This window comes from Rissa tridactyla, chromosome 8, assembly GCF_028500815.1.
Source record: "Rissa tridactyla isolate bRisTri1 chromosome 8, bRisTri1.patW.cur.20221130, whole genome shotgun sequence".
In the NCBI taxonomy this organism is placed as follows: domain Eukaryota; kingdom Metazoa; phylum Chordata; class Aves; order Charadriiformes; family Laridae; genus Rissa; species Rissa tridactyla.
Genome location: NC_071473.1, coordinates 4,053,759 through 4,077,657, shown reverse-complemented (window position 1 = coordinate 4,077,657; position 23,899 = coordinate 4,053,759). Strand labels below are relative to the sequence as shown.

Below are 23,899 nucleotides of genomic sequence, written 5' to 3'. Positions count from 1 at the left end.
AATCTAATGGACGCGAAAATAGAAAGATAAACAGACAAACCTACCTCAGTGGAGAAGGAGGGGTGGAGAGGAGAAAGCGAATAGCTGTCAGGATGGGGACTTTGGGAATCTAGCACACCTGCAATTGCTTTACTCTGTGTGATATTATCTGGGTAGGCAAACACTTGGCCCCCTCCCTGTATACCACCCTCAGTACAGTAGCTGTGTTTTGCCACATCAAATTTTTAAGGGCATTAAAGTCATGAAAAAGCATAAATAACAGCAGCTGCAAATGATACCCCAATGTAACATCCCCAGCTTCTTTGCTTAGCACTGGGAAGCTTCCCAGCATTGGCTGTGCACGTCTTCAGCATCTGCAGAGGTAGGAGAGGGAGGCGGGGGTGGAGGAAAGAGGGAGGGAATGACATTCACTGCACATATCGGAAAAACGTTGAAATAAAACAAGGACTAGAAAGGGAGTATCCTTTCCACGGACCCAGACTCTAGGAGGTTATCTGCCCATGCCATTTTTTTGAACTGAGGCAGCAATCATGTTCTGAGGAAACCTCCACGGATATGACTTATTCATGAGGAACTTTCATAAACTGGCGAGTGACTCAAGCAGAAGTAATTCTCATCCTGTCCCTCACCATCTCTTCCAGCGGTGGTGAAAACACTGTTGCTGTGATTACTAATCTTTCAATACGGGGTTCAGATTTCCCAACGAGCCACGTGCGATCCAGGATTTTCACCGGAGAGACACGATCCGAGTGATGCAGAAGAAGTTCCTGTGATCGCATTACAATACCTACAAGCGCGGCGAATCTCATGGAGCAGTAGTGCGAAAGAGTTAGAGCCTGCAAACAAAAACTACACACTTTTCTTTTGCTGAAGTCCACAGTTCTACTTAGCTAATGCAACCCTAAACCAGGCTATCACATTGCATACTGAGATTATCCATCAAGGGACTGAGAACGCCCGGCCCAGAGGTAAAGTCCATACAGAACCGTCAGGCTGCCTCTGGAAAGGGCACGCAGGCGGTTAAAACAGGACGGGGGGAAAACAGTAAAATGAGCTTTTTCCTCTGTTTCTTCTGTGTCAACAGGGATATGGTCACACGCAGGCAGGCGGCCCGTCAGTCAGCAGAGACGGACCCATGGGCAGGAGCAGCAAGAGCCTGACGAGCATTAGGTATGCGCAAACAAACATACGGGCGTAAACCTACAAGCTGAAATCCCCTCTCCCTTCCATCAATGCAAATTAGGGTTAGCTCCGCTGCAGCTGGTGGAGCCGGCCCCGCGTGAATGTTGTGTAACTGAGAGCAGCGTCAGCTCTCCGGAGCGCAGGATTCGCCCCCCAGGAGGAATGAAGGTTGTTCAAGGGTGCAAGGGATGGCGAAGAACTGCTCGGTGTTTGATACTCTGGCCTGATCCTCCCTGACGTGCACCGGGAGAAGCACCGAGTGGGAAAGTACCGCTCTCAACTCTCTTAGAAAAGGCTACACCATTAGACAGAGGCAAAATTACCTACTTCGGACTATTTCCCCAGGCTCTCTGGTTCTCGAGACTCCTCCTCCTCCTCTTATAGTCGTGTTCCACTCATTATAATTTGTTCATCCCACACTCCAATATCATAATATCACAAGTTCATGGCAGCTGACGAAAGCACCCACTTAATTTTCACTAACAGTAATGGCAGCACCTACTGAAGCCTAATAAGCACCGACAACCCCTTGCGCTCCACCCAAGTCAAGAGAGCGCACCAACTAATTAGGGGGAATCTCCACGGGGTTTGCCCTATACCAAATGTTAAAAGCTGTATTGAATGAAGTCCAACTGAGCAGGTGAGATCTGCCACTGCGACAACCTTTCGCTGTGGTTTTAGCGCAAGTCTGGGGAGCTGAGCCCCATGAGGGACTAATTTAGGATTTACAGATTGCGATGGTCTGAGAACCCCAGGGATCCCGTGGAGGGCCGTGATCTTGTGCTCCTCGGGGGAGAGAGATTAAATTTGCATTTTCTTGGCTTTGAGTGAGAGTTTTCTCTTTCCTTATTTATTTTGCAGTCATAGCATCCCTGAGTTCATCACTGCGGTCCTATTCGCCCGTATCATCTCAGGCTCCAGATTGCTGTGGCCAAGACGTTTTGGAATACTGCTAATTCATACTTTCCTAAGAAAAAAAATGGCAACTTTTTTGTTTTCAGTCTACACCAGGCAACCTGAAATGCCTCCAGTTCCATGATTGACGACGGATACAGCAAACAGATGTCGGAAAAGAAAACCAACTGTGTTTCTCTACAGCTGGCTTCACAGCAAAGCCGTACAGAGGAGGCAAAGCCACGGGAGTTGAGACCCATATGAAAATGCTTACAACATTTTGCTGACATATCCCAGGATGACTGAAAACAAGCAGAGCAGGACTGCGCAATTAGAGGAAAGAGAAATCTGGCTGCAAATGTTACCCTTTAGTCAAAAACACTCAAGCTCCAGCCTGCGTCTGCTTGAATCTGAGTTATCAGCCAGGGGCTTTCCCCACTTCTTTACCAATGCAATTTATGGCCCGTTTTACTTTACTACTGATTGCTCATGTTTTTGAAAGGAAGGTTAATTCCTTTGCTTTTAATGGAGTAGCTCTGCTGTTAGTTCAGTAAGGCTCTGCATACATGATGAGGCTTCTCATCCCCCCGCCCTCTGTGTACTGCGCGGGGATGTCCCTGCCCTCGGCTCTTCGCAGGCCATATAACGCTGCAGCAGAACAGCTCGTTTGTCCCACCGCTCCCACTGCTGCTTGCACCAACCACAGCACAAAGACAGGAGTCCCGGCGGTGAATCTGAGTAGGGAGAGCCTGTCTGGGGCTCCAGTCAGCGCTGAAAAATCGACATCAAATTGTTGGGTTCGCGAGATGGGAGTTCATCATCCGAGCAAAACGTCGCGTGGCAATCGCAGCCCAACACCACCCACACCAGCAAGCGCAGCGGCGGGGAGAAGCAAGCTCAGCTGATCAAAAACCGATGATATTTTTGCTTGGACAGAAACATCTTTCCTACATTGAGACGTGATAAAAAGAGGCAATTAAACCAGAGCGAAGCAGGAGCTGCCGCACAGTATAAAGCATTGTGCTGTACCAAAGGCTGCTTATGACCAATATTAACAACTTAATGAGCTGTTAATGAGGCGCGCATTCAGCTTTTACTTGCAGCATAAAAACATTGCAAATCATTTTAGGGAGCTTCTGGACTGTCAATGGAGAATTAAAGATGTCAAATAAGCCCATCAAATCTATGTCTCAATCTGGACGCTGCTTTCCAGTGCATTCTCTTAAAATTCCTTCTCCTATATGGTAGAATAGCTTGCTTTGACAGCAGTACGACTCTCACTTAGACTTTGCTTCCTCCTGCCTTGACATTAGATTTCAGTCTCCAGAGAGCTGCAGGGATGTCTTTTTGACACGTTGACATTAAGGACACTTCTTCCAGACTCACACTGGCACAGTTACTTTCTGCCTTTCCGTTATAAGAGCAGCTACTGAGCTAAGCTACTGAATTTGGGAGTTTAATTATGAAACCTTTGTGCTCACCTGTAAACGGATTAAGAACGTGAAACTACCCCTTAAAAAAAAAAAAATGGCCAGTTTGAGTAGGAAAGGGAGTCAAGGTTTGTCTAGAAATTCATATCCGTAATTGCCCAGCAGTGCAGCAGTACCAGGAACACACAAGCAATGACTAATGCTCTAATGTAGGCACACTTTAGTTTGTTATTTTTTACTATCCTGTCACGGCCCTGCAGGATTAGATAATGCAGCCGAGTGCCATCTATACTGCTATTACCACCAGTGGAGCTGCATTGAGGGGAACAACAAATCCAAATTGGACTTGCTGCAGACAAGCCCCAAGTGGAAACCGTGTACAGAGCGAGTCTGGAGGAGCTTAAAATACGCCACAAAATGCTGATGGGATGTACGTGGTGGCTGATCCTGCTCTCAGAAATGGAATGCTGTTAGGATACAGGTGTAAAGGTTTCCAGTAATGCAAGAGAAACTGAAAAAAAGGTTTCTTTCCCAGTCCAAACAGGAAACGACTCATCACTCCCCTCTCCGTCTTCCTATAGCTTCCCTTTCTTGCTCTGCTCTGATTTTGCTCTGCTCTTTTAGCGCATTGCTGGAGAACGTGGCTTGGATCTTTAACTCTGAGCTCAGAGGGGACCTTCTCCTTCCTAAGGAGAAAGACACTGGGGACGGGATGAGAACTCAGTGTCACGCCTGGAGCGGGGCGTTCCCAGGACGGCTGCGTAAAGCTCATTCACAAATGAGCATGATATCGGAACAGCTCTACAGATTCTTTAAATTTAAAGGGGAGGGGAACAGGAAAATCCACGTTTCAAACAGCCTGCCGTCCCCCAAAAGTAGCCTTTTGCTGATGTTCAGAAGTGTCAACAATTAAAAGGCAAATACCTTAGTGTTTCAAAGGCTTGGAGCTTCTAAAGCGCCAAGGAAGGTCAGCCCCTTTGTTCAAAGTGTGAGCAAGCAAAACCAATAATTTATTTATTATACTACTTTCCAATAGCTTCCCTCCAACCCCTTTTGTTTATCAAGGGAAGATAGATATTGTCCCTAGGCTGACAGGTTTTAGACTACTGCAATGTGAAATGGCCACGATAATCCTTCTCTTCCCCTCTCCAGTGGCGTCTGGGGTGGAAATGCCCACCCAGTTCTCCCAGAGCTGTGCCAGCAGCAACGCATCCCTATCTGCATACGCACAGCCAGCCACCGAGAGACGCGGCCACGTGTCCCAAACAGATAGGAGAAAACAGCCAAGGGGGCCACAGCAGACTGACTGAAGCTGCCAGCTCTAATGCGTCGAAATGTTGTCATTCCTCTTGTAGGCTGTTAACGAGGAGGCACAGGGGACTTCTCTGCACAGCGTCTTCTCGGCTACATTTGGGGCAGGGAAGGAGATAAAGCTTCTGTGCTAAAATGAGAAAGGTGGGGGGGGGGCGGCAAGGTAGTGCTGAGGGACTCCCTTCTCCAGAAAGTGACCTACGACGGGGAGGTGACACCACGCAGGGTATTTTGTACGAACGTATGAAAAGAGCGAGGCCTGCAGAAAGAGATGAAAACACTCAGGGACTGTCGTGGTTTAACCTAAGACAGCAACTAGGGTTGCTAAAGGAATAAAGACACAAATCACGCACACCGCCCAGTGAATCCGTTGCCCAGCCCGACCCGACCGGTGATCACGGATTCTTGCCCCCCCTGGCCAACCCCCATTTATATACCCAGCACGAACGTCTACGGTATGGAATATTCCCGTGGCCATTCCGTTGTTCTGTCTATGCTCCTTCTCAGCTTCTATGGGAAGCTGAAAAGGGCCCTTGAAGACTATAAACATCACCTAGCAACAACTAAAACTATATGCGTTATTGACATTCCTTTCATACCAAATCGGAAACGCAGCAGCCACTAGAAAGAAAATTAATTCTCACCCAGCTGAAACCAGGGCAAGGACAAAGCAGCGCTTGTTCTGACAACCTTCCCTGGCGTTAGCAGGGGAGACAAAGGGACGTTGCCAGAACACATAACCAGGTAAGAAGGGACAAGAGCTCTTCGCTAGAAGCAATTTAAAAAGGGGTGCCTGGAGTCAAGTCTTTGCTTCCATAAAAGGATTCTTTCTCCTTAGCATGGCTGCTTCTCTCTATTTTGTCTTCTCTTTCCCAAACCTAAATCGCTGGGTTTGGTCTTGGAGCTTTCCATATGGTTTTTATTACTTGTCTGGAAAATGCCGGAGATGGCCAGGCAGCTCTGAGTGCCTCCCCTGATGTACTGGCAGAGCAGAGCTTCCCTCCACGTGTCAGCTACGGGTGGACAAAATAAAGCTTGTGAACTCCAGGAGGACCTGCGGAGCCGCAGGCAGGAGGGCAGATGAAAACAATTGCAGATAACAGTGAGAAATTTGCTTTGGTGTCTGCTAGCTCTGCACCGAGAGGTAGATTCAGGTTTTTGAAGATGGTAAGAAAAGAGAGGGAAGAAGCAGTCGTCCCTCTGTCCCGCTCCTGTTCCTTTCCAAGCTGCAGTTTCACGTGAAGAAAGTGAGACGACCAGGAAACCTTTTGTGAAAGATGATGGAACAACCGAGGCAGCATTTCAACGGAGGACTTCTAAGAAGGGATCTCTGTCTCCCAGCTCTTTTTACTCTTTGCCTTTCCCATTGCAGAACCAGCTCTCATTATTAAAAACAACAACAACAACAAACCAGCCTCATCAGTTCTTGTGGATTCTGAAGGTCACCAATGTCACTATCAGTTATAATGACACACATCACTCCCCACTTCACACAAATGGATTTACAACCTGTTTACAGGCGAGTGTCTCTCGGTGCACTTCACCCCTTCTGCTGCCTCCTCTCTGCACACACGCGCTCTCCTCCAGCAGCAGCTGCTGGAAGAAATTATGAATTCCATTATTTTTCATCCAGAACAGCTTTGCAGTATATGGGAGAAGCACCGGAGGCTGCAGGCTCGTTAGCACAGGATTTGTATTGCCGCCTTCCATTTTATTCACCTTCCCAAATTAGGTGAAGCACGCCTGCCCCAAACCTCTGATTTCTGTTTAATTAAAATGCAGGTAGTGGAGTCTCCTGAACTCCGGAGCCCACCGCACAATCAGATTGTGACAGCAACCTGGTAGAATAATGCTCTTGATATAGTGGCTGCTCTAACAGAGTCTTAATTTCAGTCGAGCAGAACAGCACCTCTGGTAGCAGCTGCATTTAGGGCTGGGATGAATATCGGTACCCAGCAACACTCGCTGCCTTCCCAATCAAAGCCGGCATCCCTGACAGCTGAACTGTTAAATGAATTAACAAGGCGAGAAGGGGGCTTGCCGACGGGGCTGCAACTCCCTTCCTAATTTCTGCAAGTGGCGGCTTTCAATTTTTCTGTCATTTGTCGGGAGATACACGTGGTTCTCTAATGAGCAGGGCAGAGCTGCAGCCGGCTCTAAAAAGGCGACGTTACGAGGAACTTCTGGTCTGCGGAGGAGAGGGATCCCGACGCCTGAGGCAGGTGGGGGAAGGACACGGACTGAACAGGCAGCGCATCCTTCCCGGCTGCACCGAGCCCAAGGACGCACAGCCCGCTCTCCTGATGCGGGGAAGAATTCCTCTCCACACCAGCGAGTTTTTTGCAAATATCCAGGCAGAACTCAAAATGGAGCCCTGGCCCGGGCTTTGATCTCATGGGCTACTGCAACAAGAAAAAGGTTTTGCTCTACCTGTAGCAAAAACCCCCCAACACCTAAAATCCACAAAAAAAAACCCCAAACCAACCCCAAAACCACAAAACACTTGCATCCAGCTCCCTTATTCACCAGGCAAGTCAAGATACAGAGGTCTGTTACTCACTTCTGACCCGTTGCCTACCAGCAGGTTGTTGTCTCCCAAAATTGCCCCCTGCCCATCAGTGAGAGGCTGGTGAGATCCGAGTGCCTGGGCTGCCCGAGGGGGCTGTCGGCTGGGGTACAGCTCAACGGCACCCCAGGGCTCGAGAGAAACTCCCCGTTCGAGTGCTTTTTACTCATTTGATTGGCAAAACTGCCAGAAGGTTGGGTTTAATGGCATTTTCTTTCAAGTTTGTCAGGGGACTCCATTGCCTACAGGAGCTTTTGTTGTAAAAATCCAGATACGATGATAGGAAAGTCTTCCAATCTAACAAGAAGGAAGGAAGGAACTACAGATACTCCTCCTTCTGCATCGCTTGTCTGGCTGCACCAGACAGAGAAGCCGAACAGCACAATCAACCATCAGTATTATTTCCAGCTTCCCCACGCTGTATGAAACGCCCACCAGAACTGCACAGAATGGGGTATTTCGGCTGAGCTGGCTCAAACCCAGCGCATTTCCCCGAAGGCACCGACTGTATATTCCTTTTTACAACCGAGAGAGGAGCGTTCTTGCACCTCCCAGAATTACTGCGACCCTTACGGCAGAACAAGGCACCGTTTAACAGTCCTGAGACGTAAGTTATCCGGGGCCTTCAGACCAGGGACTGGTCCTCTTCAGTCAGGTTGCGTTCGGTGCTGTGCCTGCGCTGTCAGCACTCGTTGTTTATGGGGAAGGTTTTCCCTGTTTTTAACATGGATGCCCCATTGCCGAAGCTAAGCAGACCCATTTTTTCCAGCTTGCTGCTTAACTGCCTGTACCGCGGGTAAGAACATCAAGCAAACAATAACAACAAAACCTTGTATTTCCGCAGCACGCTTTAACTCAAAGGTGTCACAAATCAATTTAAAACTTAAATTGCAATACCAGCTCCAATCAGTTTACTCACAGGATAAATCACAGCCAGTTCTGGAGGTGGAAGAGGCAGTGATATAACAAAGCGTAATAACTTCACACAACAAGAGTGAAAATCGGCAGGAAGATCCTACATTCGTCATTTCTAGCGCGTGAACCTGGATCATCCCTAACCAGAGGTAAATCGGGTATCTCTAAAAAACCATCTGAGTCATGCTACAGCTTCAGATATACCCGCCCCGCCTGTGAAAACAAAAAAAAGGTCTCCTGGGTATCTCAGTTTCCTCCCAAGTTTAGCTCCTTCCATTGCGCTGTTCCCTGTCCCAGTTACGATGAGGAAGACCTGGACCGTGGGATTAAAAGACACGATATAACGGCATTTCCTTCTTTTCCCCAGCCGGTTTTCTGTGCTGCGTACGTGTGTATAAACGAACAAGCTGGCTCCATTTGCAGCAGTGAGATATTTAGCTCTGAAACAAAAATGTCTTTTGAAGCCAGATACAGTTGGCTCCACTTGGGGCTTTCTTTGCTGCAGTTGCAGAAGTAAGTCGGAGGAGCAGCAAACTAGAAAAAAATGTAAATATTGCCAGCTGTCTCTCCAGAACCATGCTGCTCTGATTAATTTATGACGTTTTCAGAGAAAGATAGTGACTGTTACACCATATTTGAAATGAAAAGGTTAAGTAGAGTTTAAAAAAATGTGCAGTAGAGTTTAAAGGAATGTGCTTTGCTTACTTTTGAGCAATAGAATACTTAATGAATAATAATAAAATGAATTAGTGCTGGGTTTGATAGCTTCTATATCCTAGCCTTGAGACAGAAGAACAGAAGCATAATCAGATTCGTTCACGGCGGCAGACGGAACAACAGGAGGGAGCGTGTCGCCTATTCTTGTTCTGAGCTTCAAAAGATGCTGCTGCAGAAATTGATACCATAACTAACAACCACTTCGGTGCTAGCCTCCCTCCAGCTGGGGTCACCATAAATACGGCACCGCTGCCATGGCTGTGAGGAAGACATCAGCTATTCCAGCCCTGCGCTTCTCAGCCGGAGTTACTGGGAAGAACAGACTCGGCTGCGGGTTATCTGGGCTCTGCGAAATCGCCCGTTTCACGACGCGCTCAAAGAAGTGTCTCGTTAACTCTCATCCTGATTTCCACCTCCGGCCATCCAACGAAGGGATTTTAAAATGATTAGCAAGTTAGATTTCATAAATACAGCCTGGATTCACCCACTAGATGGATAATGAGTAAAGGCACGGGTAGTGGCGCTGACCCTCAGCTTCTGTAGAGCCTGGATGCAGCTGCAGAGTCTGCGTGTTCCTAAGAGTAACCGCCGCCCGCGCCTCCGAAGCTAGCGTTAAACTGGACACAACGTCTTCTTGACTTCAAGAGCATAAAAATACAGCACGGTGTGGTGCACAGGCAGTATCTCTACACAGAGAGCTATAAAATAAAAGAACCAGCTTTCCAAGTCTCCCTTGTTTTGTAGTTTTGTCGCTTTTCCCTTGTGGCTTTCCTGTCCTCCACTTTTCACTTCTTTAACTTGAGTCAATTTTTCCCTCAAGCTAATTTGGTATGAACAGTCATCCTCCTGCAACTCCAAAAATGTTTTCTCTTCTTTCTTTCAAATGCCCTTTCTCCCCTTATTCATTTAGACCAACCGGCTTTCAAATGGCGAGAAACTGCCAGCGCCAACCTATTCCCGGAGAGGACGCTCCAAAAACCTGTTAGTGATCATGAGTAGGGAATTTTTCAAATCATCCCTCTCCTGGACAAATATTAAATATTATCAGGAGAACACTAACACATGCCAGTACTCAAAAAAAAAACCAAACCAAAAAATCTAATTTTCCTTTTACCTACCTGCTTCGCCCACAAAGACTTCCACTGGTGTGCTGGTAGGGCTCTCACCAATTACATTATATGCCGTCATCAGCACTTCATATCTCTTGTATTTCTTCAACTCTGAAAAAGTAAAATATTATATTATATAGTATTATTTATGCTATATTACAGACATCTTTTAGACTCCATCACCTCTTTATCACCCGACTTCTCTCTTGTGAAACACAGCATTAGAACAGTACAATAGTGCAATGTCTACTTCCATCCTTCCCGAATTCCCACATCATGGCAGGATTTGCATAATTATGGAAGATCTTTGCAATGAAATGGCAGGATTTTCTAGTGTTTCCTCACAATGTTGCTTCAGGAAGAGGAATCAGGACTCATTCCTGGTGGGTAACTAGCTAGAGGAACATCTCTAGGTCATTCTTAATGACAGAAGAAGGCAGGACTTTGCTCTGACTGTTCAACATATGGACTCCTTCTGATCTCTACTGATAGGAACGAGCATGGCTTCAAGGCTTTGCCTAATCCTAGGGACTTTCATCTGGGGGTTCATTTAGCGTCTGCACCGCTCAAGAACATCGCTGCTGATGCAGAGTGCAGAAGATGATGTGCAGCGGGGAATCTGGAGTCTCATCCAAAGTACCGCATGGGTGTCCTTCTCCTTCAAAGCCACCGCAGCCTGAACTTTGATCACAAAGAGAAAGGAGACTTTGAAGCCTGGACTCCGTTTGGCCACCAGGCAACCAGTTTCTTTGCTGACATACAGAAACCACTCTGACAGATGAGCTAGGACAGTGAGAGCGGTATGAAAACATCCAGAAAACCCAATTGTGTGAGGGTAATTAGTAGATGCAAACGAGGGTGGAGTAAAATCATGTCAACATCATTAGGGGAGGCAGCGCCTGAGCAGTTTCATTTCAGATTTTGCATTTTCAGGACGAAAGAATCAATCCTAACAGAAATATTTATCATCTAAAAAATATTTAATGGTGAAATTAGAGTACGAGAGCGATCAATAATGTAAACTGCTGTCTTTAAATGAGCGCTGAATTGATTAAGACACGCTTGGCCAGGGGTCCAAATTTCTCCCTTTGCCAATACTTTTCTCTGCTATCTATGAATCAGATTGTATCTTTAACTCCGTGGCTGACAGTATGCCATCGGTTTGGTAAGGTTCAATAAGTCTGATCCCGCAGGTTTGTCTAATTTCACTTTCACGGAAGTGTTTACAAATGTTGTGCTCCTATATCTGACCCCGAGCGCAGCATCGTTCCCCGGTCAGACATACTGTAAATGATATCTGGTATATTACTAACTTTTTGATGTGATATCACTAAACTCAGGCGGACTGCGAAACACGCAGCAAGCAAATCAGCAGTAACGACGCCGAGTTCGTAAACAAACAAACAAAAAATAGGAAGATACATAGGCTATAGTACCGGGCAGCTTGTAGAGGGGAAACCTTAATTGCTGCCATGAAAAGCCACAAGGGAGATTTTAGTGTTAACTGGATGTGGAAGAAAATGGAACACATGAGAGTTCATGCATGCGAGTTTCAGTGGGGATAGGGCTCCGTAGTTTTGTTTTTTTAGCCCATCACAATCTGTGACTCAAAAGCCTTGGGCAAAACCTATCTAGTGAACCATCATCACCACAAAGCAACTTGCCTTTTAACTCTGTCGAATGCTATTTCATTCATTTCCAATTGAAAACACCTCTGGAGATGCACATAAATTCATTGGGCCCTCTCTAAACTGGCCTCCTACTCCATGGAATGCCTGAGCATCGCAATGCTTGAATCACAGGACTAATGATGTGATACAGCTAAACTCAGATGGACTGCAAAATATGTAGCAAGCGAATCAAAATTCATTTAGCATCAGCAATACTGGCTTGTTACAGTCAATAATGTTTTACCTTCCCAGCAGCCACATTTTTACAACAGCTACCTACTTGCGTCGTCAATGTCTCCTGATGTAGGGAGAGCAAAGGCTTAAAGAAAAAGAAGCTCGGGAAAGCAGAATCATTAATCTGTGTTGATTTCTGCTAGATCCACTGAGGAGAACCATAGGAGTTTGCCTATAGTGTACTTTGAACCATTACAAAGAGTCTCATCTAAAGGCAATGTGCACTTACGTGTTAATTCATACGTCGTTAATGCAGAGCTGCTGTTCACTGTCTTGAAGCTGCTTTGGGCTATTCAGGGTAAGCAAAGCAGAAAGCTTGTTACAGTGCAAGGAAATAGTTATTGCAAATGATGTACAGCAGAGACAGGGGCAAATGATGCAGCACACACAGACACAGTTTGAGCTTTAGGACTATACCTTGAAGGGCAATAAAATCACATCACTCTCTCGTAACACTTGAAAAGCATCTCGCTCACACGGGACTGTTTCATTTCCTCCTCAAACAGAGACTCTCACAAACGTACAACACAGAAATGTTCTGACTCATAGATTAAATAGAACAAATGAGTAAAAACGAAACAATTTCTAGGGGGGAAACTCTCAACACTGTATTACATCCTTATTTCTCAACATGCAGAATTCGAAACCCAAAGAGCTGCAGAGTAAAGACCTGGAACACGGGCCACAAAGAGCGAACACTTAACAATAGGACAGGACCCGCTTCTTTAAATGTGTGTTAGATTTCCCACAGTTTCAGGTATAGAATTCAACATTCCTGCCGTGAGCGAATTGTAATAATATGCTAAGCTGTGCAAAACCACAGGTCAGTGAGGAACAGAGGTGCGCTAAGGTAAGTATTGTCATATTACAAGGAGAAAGAGGGAAATTTATCTTAAAATACACTTGTCTCCACCCCTTTCTCTCTCTCTTGACCCCCTGGAGAGGTACAGCGTGTTTTCTTCCTACTACACAGCTCTTAGGAACGTAGCTGTAGGGCCAGCTAAGAAGAGGGGAGAGAGGCAATCGGGAGGTTTCACAGGCTCCCCGGTTTGTGAGACGAGAGGGTATCCAAAGGCGTTATTTTATGATAATATACATCGTCACTCATTCAGCTTTTGTCCGGAAAAAAAGCCTTATGCATACCAACACCTACAGAAGCTTTACATCTCTACTCTGTCCTGGTAAAACTCTGTACAGTCTGAGAAGTCTCGTTCAGCCCTGAGGATATACGGGAGGTCAGATTAGGTGCTCACGTTATGTTTAAAGCATCCACTTTTTCCGCACCCCCACAAAAATCACGCTTGCTTTTGTAGAAACCACTTTTATGGGTTCAGGAAAACATGGAAGATGATGTAAGATACTAAAATAGCCTCAACTCAATCCTATTCTGCTGCTCTTAGAGCGCGTATTATCTTATTCTGAATATTCCACTGACATCAAACGGGACAAAAGCTCATCTCTCTGTGAGCACGACTCATTGCTGGACCGTATCTCTCGGGCTACCGAGTGCTCACATCTCTGCCTCCCATCATCTTATTCTGCCTATTCTTCCCTCTGATTTCCTTTCTAGCCTTTGTCTAAAAATCCTTTTCATTTTTCTATTATTCCTCTCCCTCTCCACCTTCTTTCCAGGTGAGCCAAAAACCACAGTGGCTAACATGGCAAACATGCACCTTCGAATTCTTGCTCATTTTTGCTATTTCCTTCCAAAATAGGGACAAGCCCTTTGCAATTGTAAAAAAAAAAAATTCTGCTTAAAATTTCTCCTCAGCTGTTTTCTTATACTGCAAAAAGAAAACCAAAATGTTAATTATAAAAACTACTAGAACATCGCGAGAAAGAAAAGGGTTCCCAGCTGAGGAAAATGAAGTCCCTCTCTTATTTGTCTTGATGGCCGAAGAAAGTATCCCAGGGTAATCGTGAAATGGAGGGAGCAGAAAGCGGGAAATCAGAGGGTACGTGGGGGACAGAACATCAATTCAAGCACGCTGGCATAGATTGGAGTGCACCATTACAAACGATGCTGATCAGACTTATTAGCATTTTTCAGCATCTTCACCCTGATTGTGTAAAAGCGAAATTATCCCCAGCACTCTAGCCATAATTGTGTGTTATTTCCATGGGGCAAAAGGGCATACAGTGTCTGGTCTAAAGAGGGATTACCACTCCGGGATATCATAGCGTCCAAAACACAGGCTTACGTGTGAGCTCTGCCCTTAAAGCTGAGGGGTTCTGGATGGTTTTGGATTCTGTTCCAGCTCCAGCGTCGTAATCCAGCTCCCGATAGTAGATCCGGTATCCCAGCAGCAAGCCATTTAGACTCTCAGTTTTGGGTGGCTGAAAAACATTCCCGTTAAGAACAGGCGTGTTAAGACGCGCATCGCAACAAGCATCCGTCGCAACGGGCAAGCGGCTGACGCCGGTACTGGGCAAAGGGACACCGCGCTCTCCGGGGAATAGAGCCGTCAAAAAATACGCACAGTCAAAGGTCGTGCCATTTGAAAAACACAAGTTAAAGGCAACTTTGACGATTTCACTCGGCTGTGGCAGTTGCAAAAGGCTCTTTACTTAAAACCTGACACCTGATGCACTACACCAAGAGCGAAGCTCCTTTCCTTCTCGATCCACAGAAACTCCTGTGTGATAAAGAATATAAACAAACACGTCCCTGAAACTGCATGTTGCAGGCCACCAACACTGCAATAGCAGACCAGTATTTTACTTCTTCTTGAGAAGAAAATAAATAAATTATTTTGTCGAAGACAGAATTCCTTTAGTGTCTGTTTTCCTTGGGGACCGTTCATAGAACATTCTTCATTTGGCGTTATTTTACTGCAGGACTGATGAGAAAATAACAAAGCGTTGGTGTATTTTGCCTTTAATTAGGAAGACGAAAACAGGTCTAACAGCCTCAGAGGGGCATTTAGAGAGGAGTCGCGGTATGATGGACTCCGGTGTGTTGGACAGGTCCAGTCCCACGGGCAAAACCCCAGGTTCCTCGGTAACAGCGCGGAGCAGCGTGGTGCGCGCGGCCATCGGGCTGGCGCAGAGAGGAGGAAGATGCTCAAAGACACGGTGGCTCAGAAATGATTCTTCAGCAGCCCCTCGCCTCTTCCTTCAGACACAGGTACACAGCCGGGACACCGAAAAGGAGATTTCTCTCTGAATGGCTTGCTTAAATAAAGATAAGCAAAGGGATTCTTCACGTTTGGGGGAGAAAATAAAAGGCTTTCGTGAGTCTAATACAGGCTAAGAACTGCAGAGAAGAAAAGGTGTCGTGAGCCATTTATCTTCTAAAGATTCTTGTACTGAAATTTAAGGGGCTGAAAGTATAAATGAAAAGGGTTTTAATGATGATCTCGCCTTTAATCCAGAAAGATCCCTAGCAGTCTTGAGAACTTTACTAAGGAAAACCTTCTGTCTGTTGTGGAAAAATTAACCGCCGGTGTGAAACACTGTCACAATAGAAGGTAATACCACATGTAATTTTAATGGAGAAAGTAAGAATATTTTTACAGGAAAGGAGGAAGATATTTAGTAATAACCTAATATTCTGCTTCCAGAAGTGACAAGAATTTTCCATTACTTCGTTATGAGGGCAAGAGGAGAGAGAGGGCTGTCCTGTCTCGTGTGAAGGACTTTGCTTTGGGTGAGGGCGGAAGGAATTAAGTAGAAAGATTTCAGTTGATGGAAACCAAAAAAGAAAATTACGTGAACCAGAGTATAAGCAAGCCACACAGCTGCCAGGAAAAGGAGCGCAAACTGCTCTTGCAAGAAGCCTGCTTCTTTTGCAGTTGTGCTGCCCAGAGTCTGCTGAAAATGATCAAAACGGTCCCGAGACCTTGCTCTACTTGCTCTGCATGGTTGGAGAACCTCATTCGTCATCATGTTTCGTGCTGGTTATTGTGCTCCATCCTTTGGAGAAGCTCCGATCACCTTTCACTATTATTTAGCATTTTCATTACAGAACCATCTCGGAACAAAAGATCGTGATGGACCTTGAGAATCATCCAGAGCAGGTCCTCACAACTGCAGAAAACAACTGCTTGAAGTCCTTTTCACAAACAGAGCAAGCTCCACCAGAAAACAAGCCGATTTTTCTGCTTCCCGGTATACCTATTGGAAAGCTGTTCCAAACCTCTCTACTTGGGTGGTTAGAAACCTTCATGTAATTTCTAATCTAAATAATTCATAGCTAGTTTATAACCATTTGTTCCTGTGCTAACATTGCCTTTTGGGTTAAATTGTTCTTCTCCCTGTAGGGTGTTTACTCCCGTGATGTATTTTAAAAAGGGCAACCAGATTCCCTCTCAGACTCCCTTTTACGAGGCAAATAAATCAACCTCTTGTACAACAGCCTTTCGGAGGCTCAGACTGAGCTCCTTCTTCAAGGGACTGAGCAAAGAGACCAAACAAAGCGACGGCCTTCTGCAGGGCTGCCCGACGACGCGATCGCTCGTGGACCAGAGACGGGGTAAAGGGAAGGCACCGTCCCACCAGGATACACCTGGGGCGCGTCACCGCCAAGGAGAAGAAAGGCCGCAAGAAAACCAAGCCTATCCAGCACGGAAGTAAACCCCGTATAATGACAAAAATACCATGAATGTCACATGGATTTGTATTTCAGTTAATTATTACCTAGAAGGAAGACAGTCTTGGAAAGAGTCAATGCATTTTCCTATTCCAACAATTAATTTTTATTTTCTTTTTAATTAAAAACAAGAAGTTGAGGTGCGATATCCTACAGAATCTTAAAAGGAAAACACTACTGAAGTGGACAAAGACTGTCGCAGTCCCTGCTCTGCCTCATAGCTGCCTAACAGATAAAGCTGATTTCCTCACTGCGGTACAACACTGATTTGTTGATAGCAAGCATTGTTTTCTTACGCTTTCGTGTGATTCTCCATTTTTCCTTCCTTTAAATTTAGGGCAGGAAAGCTCAGAAAATAAATGGCTTGAAAACTGTCTTTCTCCTTGCCATGGAAATGATGATTCTTTCCTGAAAAGGGTACTCTGCTAAAAGGTCAGGTCTTCCCCTTCCTATCTGTCTTTCGTGGACAAAACTCTGCTTTTGATGTAATGGATTATTTAGGATTTTGTAGGAAGGCCTGAGGGATCTGCTGAAATAGGTAAAATGATTATGAGTGGCAGCCCGCAATGGTGTACTGAAGGAAGGGAAACATTTTTGTGCTGTTTAAAAATAAAATAAAAAAAGACTAAAATGTAAGTTTGAATAATTGTTATCCCTACGGTAGAAGCAGAACCGGGCATGATCCTGATGTTAACTGGAACATCCTCCAGAACATTTCAAGTAACCTTGCATTATTGATACAACAGACCTCAATGGAAATTACTCATTTTCTTCCTACTTTAAATTTAAAAATAATGGACTGATTGGACCAAGCAGCTGAAAGCACAGATAGTGCAAGCGGAGTTTGTTTTGTGAATTATTAACACGGCTCAAAGTTAAAAATTTAGCTTTGCTTGGAAAACTACTCTCCCATTTAGCTTGACTGCTGTTTTCGGTTTACATTATTTCTTCGACACTGCTGTGAAACTTCCTCTTAATTGGAGGCTATTGTGGGACTTGAAGATTTTTGTTTATTTGAAAAATATAGTACGGCTGAATTACCAGGACCTATTAATACACATGTAGTAATGACATATAATCGCCCACAACTCCCTTGAGATGGCTCTGGCACAACAACCCCATTTCATTTTCATGAAATAAAAAGCATCCAATTACCTAAACAACCACCTATTTCACATTAACTACACACCAATAATCAGTCAATTGGGGGAAGGTTCATTTCTGCACTACATCATGCCTCGCATCCTCTTTGTCCTCTCTTTCTAGACCTTTTTTTTTTCCTCCGCCGTGGGCTTTATTTGTAGGTGGGGCGGTAGATTTACATCTCTCTATGATTCCTGTGGTAAAGCTGTTCGACATCTTTTCTATTTGCTCAACATGCTGTAAGCAATGATGTTGCTTAGTAGTACGCTGCGTGAACGTGGGCCAGCAACCCAGCAGCACAGCCAGGAATATTCCTAAAGTGCTGCCGTATAGCAAGAAACAGACCCTCATACATATATATTCTTTTCTTCCAAAGAGGCAAGGAGCCCCATCTGTACTGTAAACGCGCATGTACATTTTTCACTGTAATGCAATCTGTCCAAAGTTATCCTTATTATGTGTGTGGGACGTTGTCTGGGGAGCAGGGTGGGCAGAGGCTTTCTGGGATCGGTTACGGATAACGTGCAGTACCCCACTGGGTTCTCCTCTATTAATGCTCACTCCGCAAAAAGAAGCCTCAGGCGCCGGGCCACGAAATGTTCCAGCGTCTCCCAGGAGGCCAGTATTGAAAGATAAAGGCAGGCAGACGAAACGCCTATATAAAACGCAGACTTGGCACGAATGCTTTCACATCCGACTCGGAGATATTGCGGAGAGCTCAAACGTCCTTTCTTTCCTCTGAAGAAATCTCAAGTTTTAGCCCTCAAAGGGCCAAAAGGGCATGGGGAGTTCCTCAAAGGTAGGAACAGGATCTCAGGCACAGCATAGGCTTCTGATTATTTCAGCGGCTGAAGGAGGCAGTACGCGGTGCGGACGAAGGCGAGCTTTTGATTACCTGATCTTTACCAGTGCCGCACTCTGCTGAATGTTTTCAATGTAAAGATGCACGTCTGTTGATACCGGCAGGAGATTCTGTACAAGTAATGATCTCGGGTGTCGCTACAGAAACTCCGTTACCTCACGGGGCACAAAGTAAAAGCAACTGCCAGAAATTTCCATCCATCACTAAAACACATGCCTCCATCAGGAAAACAAGGAAGTAACTGCAGTCCTTCAACTTTACTACAATACTTCCAGCTCAGGAAAATGTCCCTTGCAATGTACCATTAAGGTCAACAAGTCAAAGCAACCAAAAAATTGTTCCGGAAACATCAAAATTTTTCATTTTACCTACCTGCCACTGCACAAGGACAGATGAAGTCGTGTAGGGAGTTACTAACACCGAACTGGGTGGTTCACCTGGAACTAAACAAGAAATAAAGGTAACCAAAGCAGTTAGAGCAACAGGGTGAAAAATGAGCAGCTTATGCATCAGATTCTCTTTCTTGGCTTCTGAAGAAAACCACCTATTCCAGCTGCTACGTGGTGGGTCTCAAAAGCAACGTGGTGGACACGGATGCTGCATCCCAGGCAGAAGCCAGCCACTGCTCCTGCATCCCTTGCTCTACCTGTGGCCTTGGCCGCTGGAGCGAGAATAAGAGAAAAGCTGAGGGCAGAAATCTGGAGGAAGCCGCAGCGTGCCAGCCGCTCACAAACAACTGGATACGCGTTTGAAAGGAAGATAAACCAGCTGTGTGTGTGCTTGAAAGCGTGAGCAAACTGCTCCCAAATTTTCCATGACGCTTTTGCCACAGCTGGGGCAAGCCCACTTTGTTTTTAGGAGTCTGTATCGCATAATTATAGATTATTTTAGGTAGGATAGCTGGATTTTCCACAGGTTAACCCATTCCTGTGCCATATACACACACTATAGCAGCTCAAGGACGGAGAAGGGAAGGCTTATCAGGAGCTGACAGCCCTCCGCAGGGCGATGCTCTAGTGGCAGCACCAGGTTTGCTCAGCAGAATAAATGTTCAGTTTGTTAAGGGGGCGAGAAGCTTTCACGGCGCTTCCCCGCCACATTGTGAGGAGGCCAAGCACAGCTCTGGATTCACTGTAGCTAAATTCAACGAGAATTGAAAATAAAATTTTAAATTCCGAAACAGTGAGTCAGTGCTGCCTCATTAGTACCGGTTACAGCCTGCACCGATACAGCCGGAAGGTGGAGAGTCAGGTTGTCTTTAAAAGGCTTCTAGGCACATTGTTCGACTGTTACAGGGGTTCTTGTCTAACTTAGGATACTCCTGAGCTCTGTCCTGTGTTTTTCTGGTTTCAAGATCACATTCTTTAAACATTCCTTGGCAAAATTGTTTCCTATTTTTACATCTCGACGTCATATTTAACTAGTCACCCCTTGCACTGTATTAAATACTGACTATTTCCGGCTTTTATATACATATGTTAAATTCCTAGCACCTTATATATGTTTTTGTATCCCAGTATTACCCCATTTCCCAGGCTAAGGGTAAATGCTGATGCCTTTTCACACCTTGCAGGGCTCCTTTCTCCATTCAAGACATCAGAGCTACTTCTGCATTCAGGCATTGACTTTATACAATCAAGGAATTAGACGCTGATCTCTAAGGCTAAAAATAAAAGCCTTGTCAATGTCATTCACAGTTTATTAGCCTTGATCTGCAGGATTAAAAGCTCATGTTTCCAGGAGCTTCATATTCTTTCTTACTTATAGCTCAGCCATTTTGCCACATTGCAGACCGATGTGGATTGCGAGTAAAAACAATTGAAGAAACTTCTTCAAATGTATGCATGGTTCTGCATTTATTTTTAATGATCTCTTGTAAATTATTCAATTTCTGCAAAGATAATGGTTAGTGCAGAGTTGGGAAGCCAATCAAACGGAGTTTAATTCCATTTTGAGGCTCCTGAAAGTATGATTCATTATCAGAGGGCACAGCAGGACACTTAAGGCTGCCTGTTATTAATTCAGCCACATCTCATTACTACCTGCATCAATCTCCTACGAACAAAACTGCGTTCGCTGTTGAATTTTCCCTCCACATTCCCAGTGGAGAACGCATCCCAGTGGGCCCAGCGAACCCAGGAGCGCCGGGGAGGGCCCTCTCCCGGCGATGCCCCCGAGGAGCCTCTCCTCCTTGCTTACCATCCTGCAGGGTTGTCACCGCTTCGGTCTCCGCGCTGAAGTCACTGTCTCCGATGTCGTTGGTTGCTTTCACCCGCAGTTTGTAGGAGGTGAATGGGTTCAAGCTGTGGAATGTAAAAAATAAGGCTGAGGGATGAAATCATCTCCCCACACCATCACAACTTGCCTCTACAGAGAACCTGCCCCTTGGCAACCAAAGCCACGGAGCAGCTTGTCTCTCCTCCACTTCGCCTGTTCTTCACAGCCTTCCCCGGGACACGGGGGTGTTCACACCCTTCCTGCCATCAGCATCTCCTCAGATGCCGTTGGCCTGAGATCCTGAAAACATACGCGGAATTCCTAGCTGAATCGGGCTCTAGAAAGCAGCCGCGGAGTTGCAGTTCATGGAGCAGCCCACGACTGGGGCTTGTTGGAAGGGACCAGCCGTGCTGTTACGGGAGTTTTGCACGGCTGAAAACATCTGGCTTTCAAGGTGCTTTGCCCCAGAGATCCTGAAAGCAGGTCTGTGGGGCAGCTCAGGGCGAGGTGGGGACGAGAGGAAGAGAGGAGGAAGGGAACGTGCCCAGCGTCGCCCAGTGCCCAGCAGGCACTGGCACTCACAGCGCCAGCCTTCCCACTAATCCTGGAGACCACGGCTTTTGATCAGTGCCTTTTATTCCTACTGAATTTCAAATTAATGCTATTACCTGGGTTATTTAATAAAGACAGTAACAACAGGTTCCCTGCAGCTCTTTTATCTATGCAGTGCTTAAGATATGCAGAGAGTGATTTCCAGCTGACATAACCTTCACAGAGATTCTTCTGCCTTGGCTTGGCAGGGGAAGGTGTGGGGGAGGCTGCAAGCAGAGGTTAGAAATGCAGAGCCGTAAGTTACGGGGGATTTAGCTAATTAATTGGTAGCGTCTAGCCATCAGCTGGCAGATGTAACACTGACTACAATCCCAAGTAAAGTTACTTGTAAGGAATGATTAAACACCAAGGGATAATGCATTCTGATGGGCAGCACTTTCGCATCACGCGTGTACTCCTTTTCCGGACTTTCACAGGAAAATGCTTTTAGCAAGGGGGAGAAGAAATATCCTCAGTAGTTCCACCCTATTAGGACACCATTTACTTACCTACAGCAACTTTCTGATCTAGTTGAAGATGCCCCTGCTTACCGCAGGGGGATTGGACTAGATGGCCTTTAAAGGTCCCTTCCAACCCAACACGCTCCACGATTCTGTGAACTTGAATAATTTGAATCATCTTTCTCGATCTTTTGTTTTCAGTGATGCCCATGTCAAGTCTAAATGACACAGCAGGTTTCCTTGATTTTACAGGTTTGGAATGGAAAGACATTGGGTATAATTAGGGTGGTATAGCACCCCCAAGGTCAATCAATCACATCTATATTTGTCTCTATAACTGTCAAGTTTTCTTTGCGCAGTTAGGCAAAAGGATAGCGATGTGTCTGTATCTTCTGGCTGCCATATATCACAGACCTGAAAAATCTGTACCTGAATGCTTTGAATACTTGATTCTCCAAAAGCTCCCGGCCTTTTAGAAATAATCTGATTTTGTACTAGCTGGTCAATAGAGGAAACGGACAGCAAAACAAGTGCCTTCTCATAGACATTCAGTTGCTTTCACAGATGTTACAAGGACTTTAATTACAACAGCATTGCTGAGGATATAATGAAGCCTGAATAACAAAGTTTAAACATTCTGATGCTATCTATAAACTTCAGTATGGAAAATACAGATAAAAACGGTTCCCATTTCATCTAGAAAAGCTTATATAGAGATAACTGCAATGCAGCATTGAGAGTGGATTTTAACATCAGTCACTTCTGAAAGGATTTTTAACCAGTTGCATTTTACCGAACATCGTGTTGCCACACATGGTTTAGCCGGAGTAGTGTTATCTACCGTGCTGAGCTTTCAGGGAGGGCTTCAAAAAGATGCATTGCCATCCAACTTTAATTAGCTTTATTGCATGACCTTCAGCAAATCTCCCAACTGCTGTTCATAACACCGCCTCTAAAATGGGAGCAGGGACCTCACTTAACCTCTCTCCCCCCAAAACCCTGCGAAGCTGAGTGAGGCTTGCTTTGGTTTCCCAGCTGCTGGAAGTGGAAATGGTGGGAATTTCTATGCTACGGTACCTTTCGATAATGCAGGATGTTGCCTCGTGGCTGATGGAAGAGGAGTACGTTTGCCAGTCTCCATTTGGCAGTTCTCGCACTTGGACGGTAAAATACCGGATTGGTGAAGATCCGTCGCTTCCAGGGACCCACTTCAACAGCAGACTCCGTGATGACACGTCACTCTGGGGGGTCATCAGCTGCCTGGGAGGTGCTGGTCGTTCTGCAATTAAACCATAATTTGGTATTGCTCTGAGAGGAATTTCAAGCTAACATCGAATGCGATGGCCTGATCGGATTTTCACAGCGGTAATGCCACAGGAGACTGAACTTTTGGGTGTGCCCCATGAAGTATACAAGCCATCCCATTCCTTAACCTTCTACTGCAAAGAAGAGCAGTAAGACTGAATTTTATCTCCCTGCATAAAAAGTGACCACTGAATATACACTTTTCTAGCAACAGACCTCAAACTCGGGGGATTTTTAGCCTGGGTGGTTAAGGAAGAATCATGAGGACCAGAAGCCAAGCAAACCGAGGAAGTCTTCAATGAAACTCAGCTGTGCTTGCAACTGCTGCGGCTCTTTTGACGGAATTTGCCTGTAAACTAGTTCGCTTGTTAACCCGTGCTTACTGCTCGGTACCACGGGGTTACATTCTCTCGGTGCTACGCAGCATCCTCTCCCACCAGCTGCTCCCCAGTCGGGGCATGAAGAGGAGGAAGGGATGAGCTGGAACATGCTGGTGTGTAGCAGAGTCCAAGAGCGTGACCTAGAGCCGGTACTGAATTCCTGCACCAGTTCTCTCTGGCAAGGAACCGGGAACCATCAGCAGCTCCTGCTGCTGCTTCCAAACCCCAGCTCGCCTTCCAAACCCCCTAGACCTGGGGCTCGAGGACCTGCTGCAGGTCCCTTCCGGACCTCCCCGCTTCTTCCCTTCCTACCCGCTAACC

At 45.8% G+C, this 23,899-nt stretch overlaps 1 protein-coding gene across 2 annotated transcripts in view; it reads right to left on the bottom strand.

The window, feature by feature from the left end:
* Positions 1 to 23,899, bottom strand: part of SDK1 (sidekick cell adhesion molecule 1) — a 411,809-nt gene that overhangs the window by 39,393 nt on the left and 348,517 nt on the right. The window contains exons 30-35 of one of the 2 annotated variants that reach the window (XM_054210555.1): positions 22,971 to 23,172; positions 20,824 to 20,927; positions 18,997 to 19,067; positions 14,230 to 14,365; positions 12,258 to 12,317; positions 10,134 to 10,235 (exon numbers count right to left, since the gene is read on the bottom strand). In XM_054210555.1, coding sequence (XP_054066530.1) covers positions 10,134 to 10,235; positions 12,258 to 12,317; positions 14,230 to 14,365; positions 18,997 to 19,067; positions 20,824 to 20,927; positions 22,971 to 23,172 — 675 coding nt within the window. The remainder of the gene's footprint in view (positions 1 to 10,133; positions 10,236 to 12,257; positions 12,318 to 14,229; positions 14,366 to 18,996; positions 19,068 to 20,823; positions 20,928 to 22,970; positions 23,173 to 23,899) is intronic. The other variant, XM_054210556.1, reaches the window with a different exon arrangement.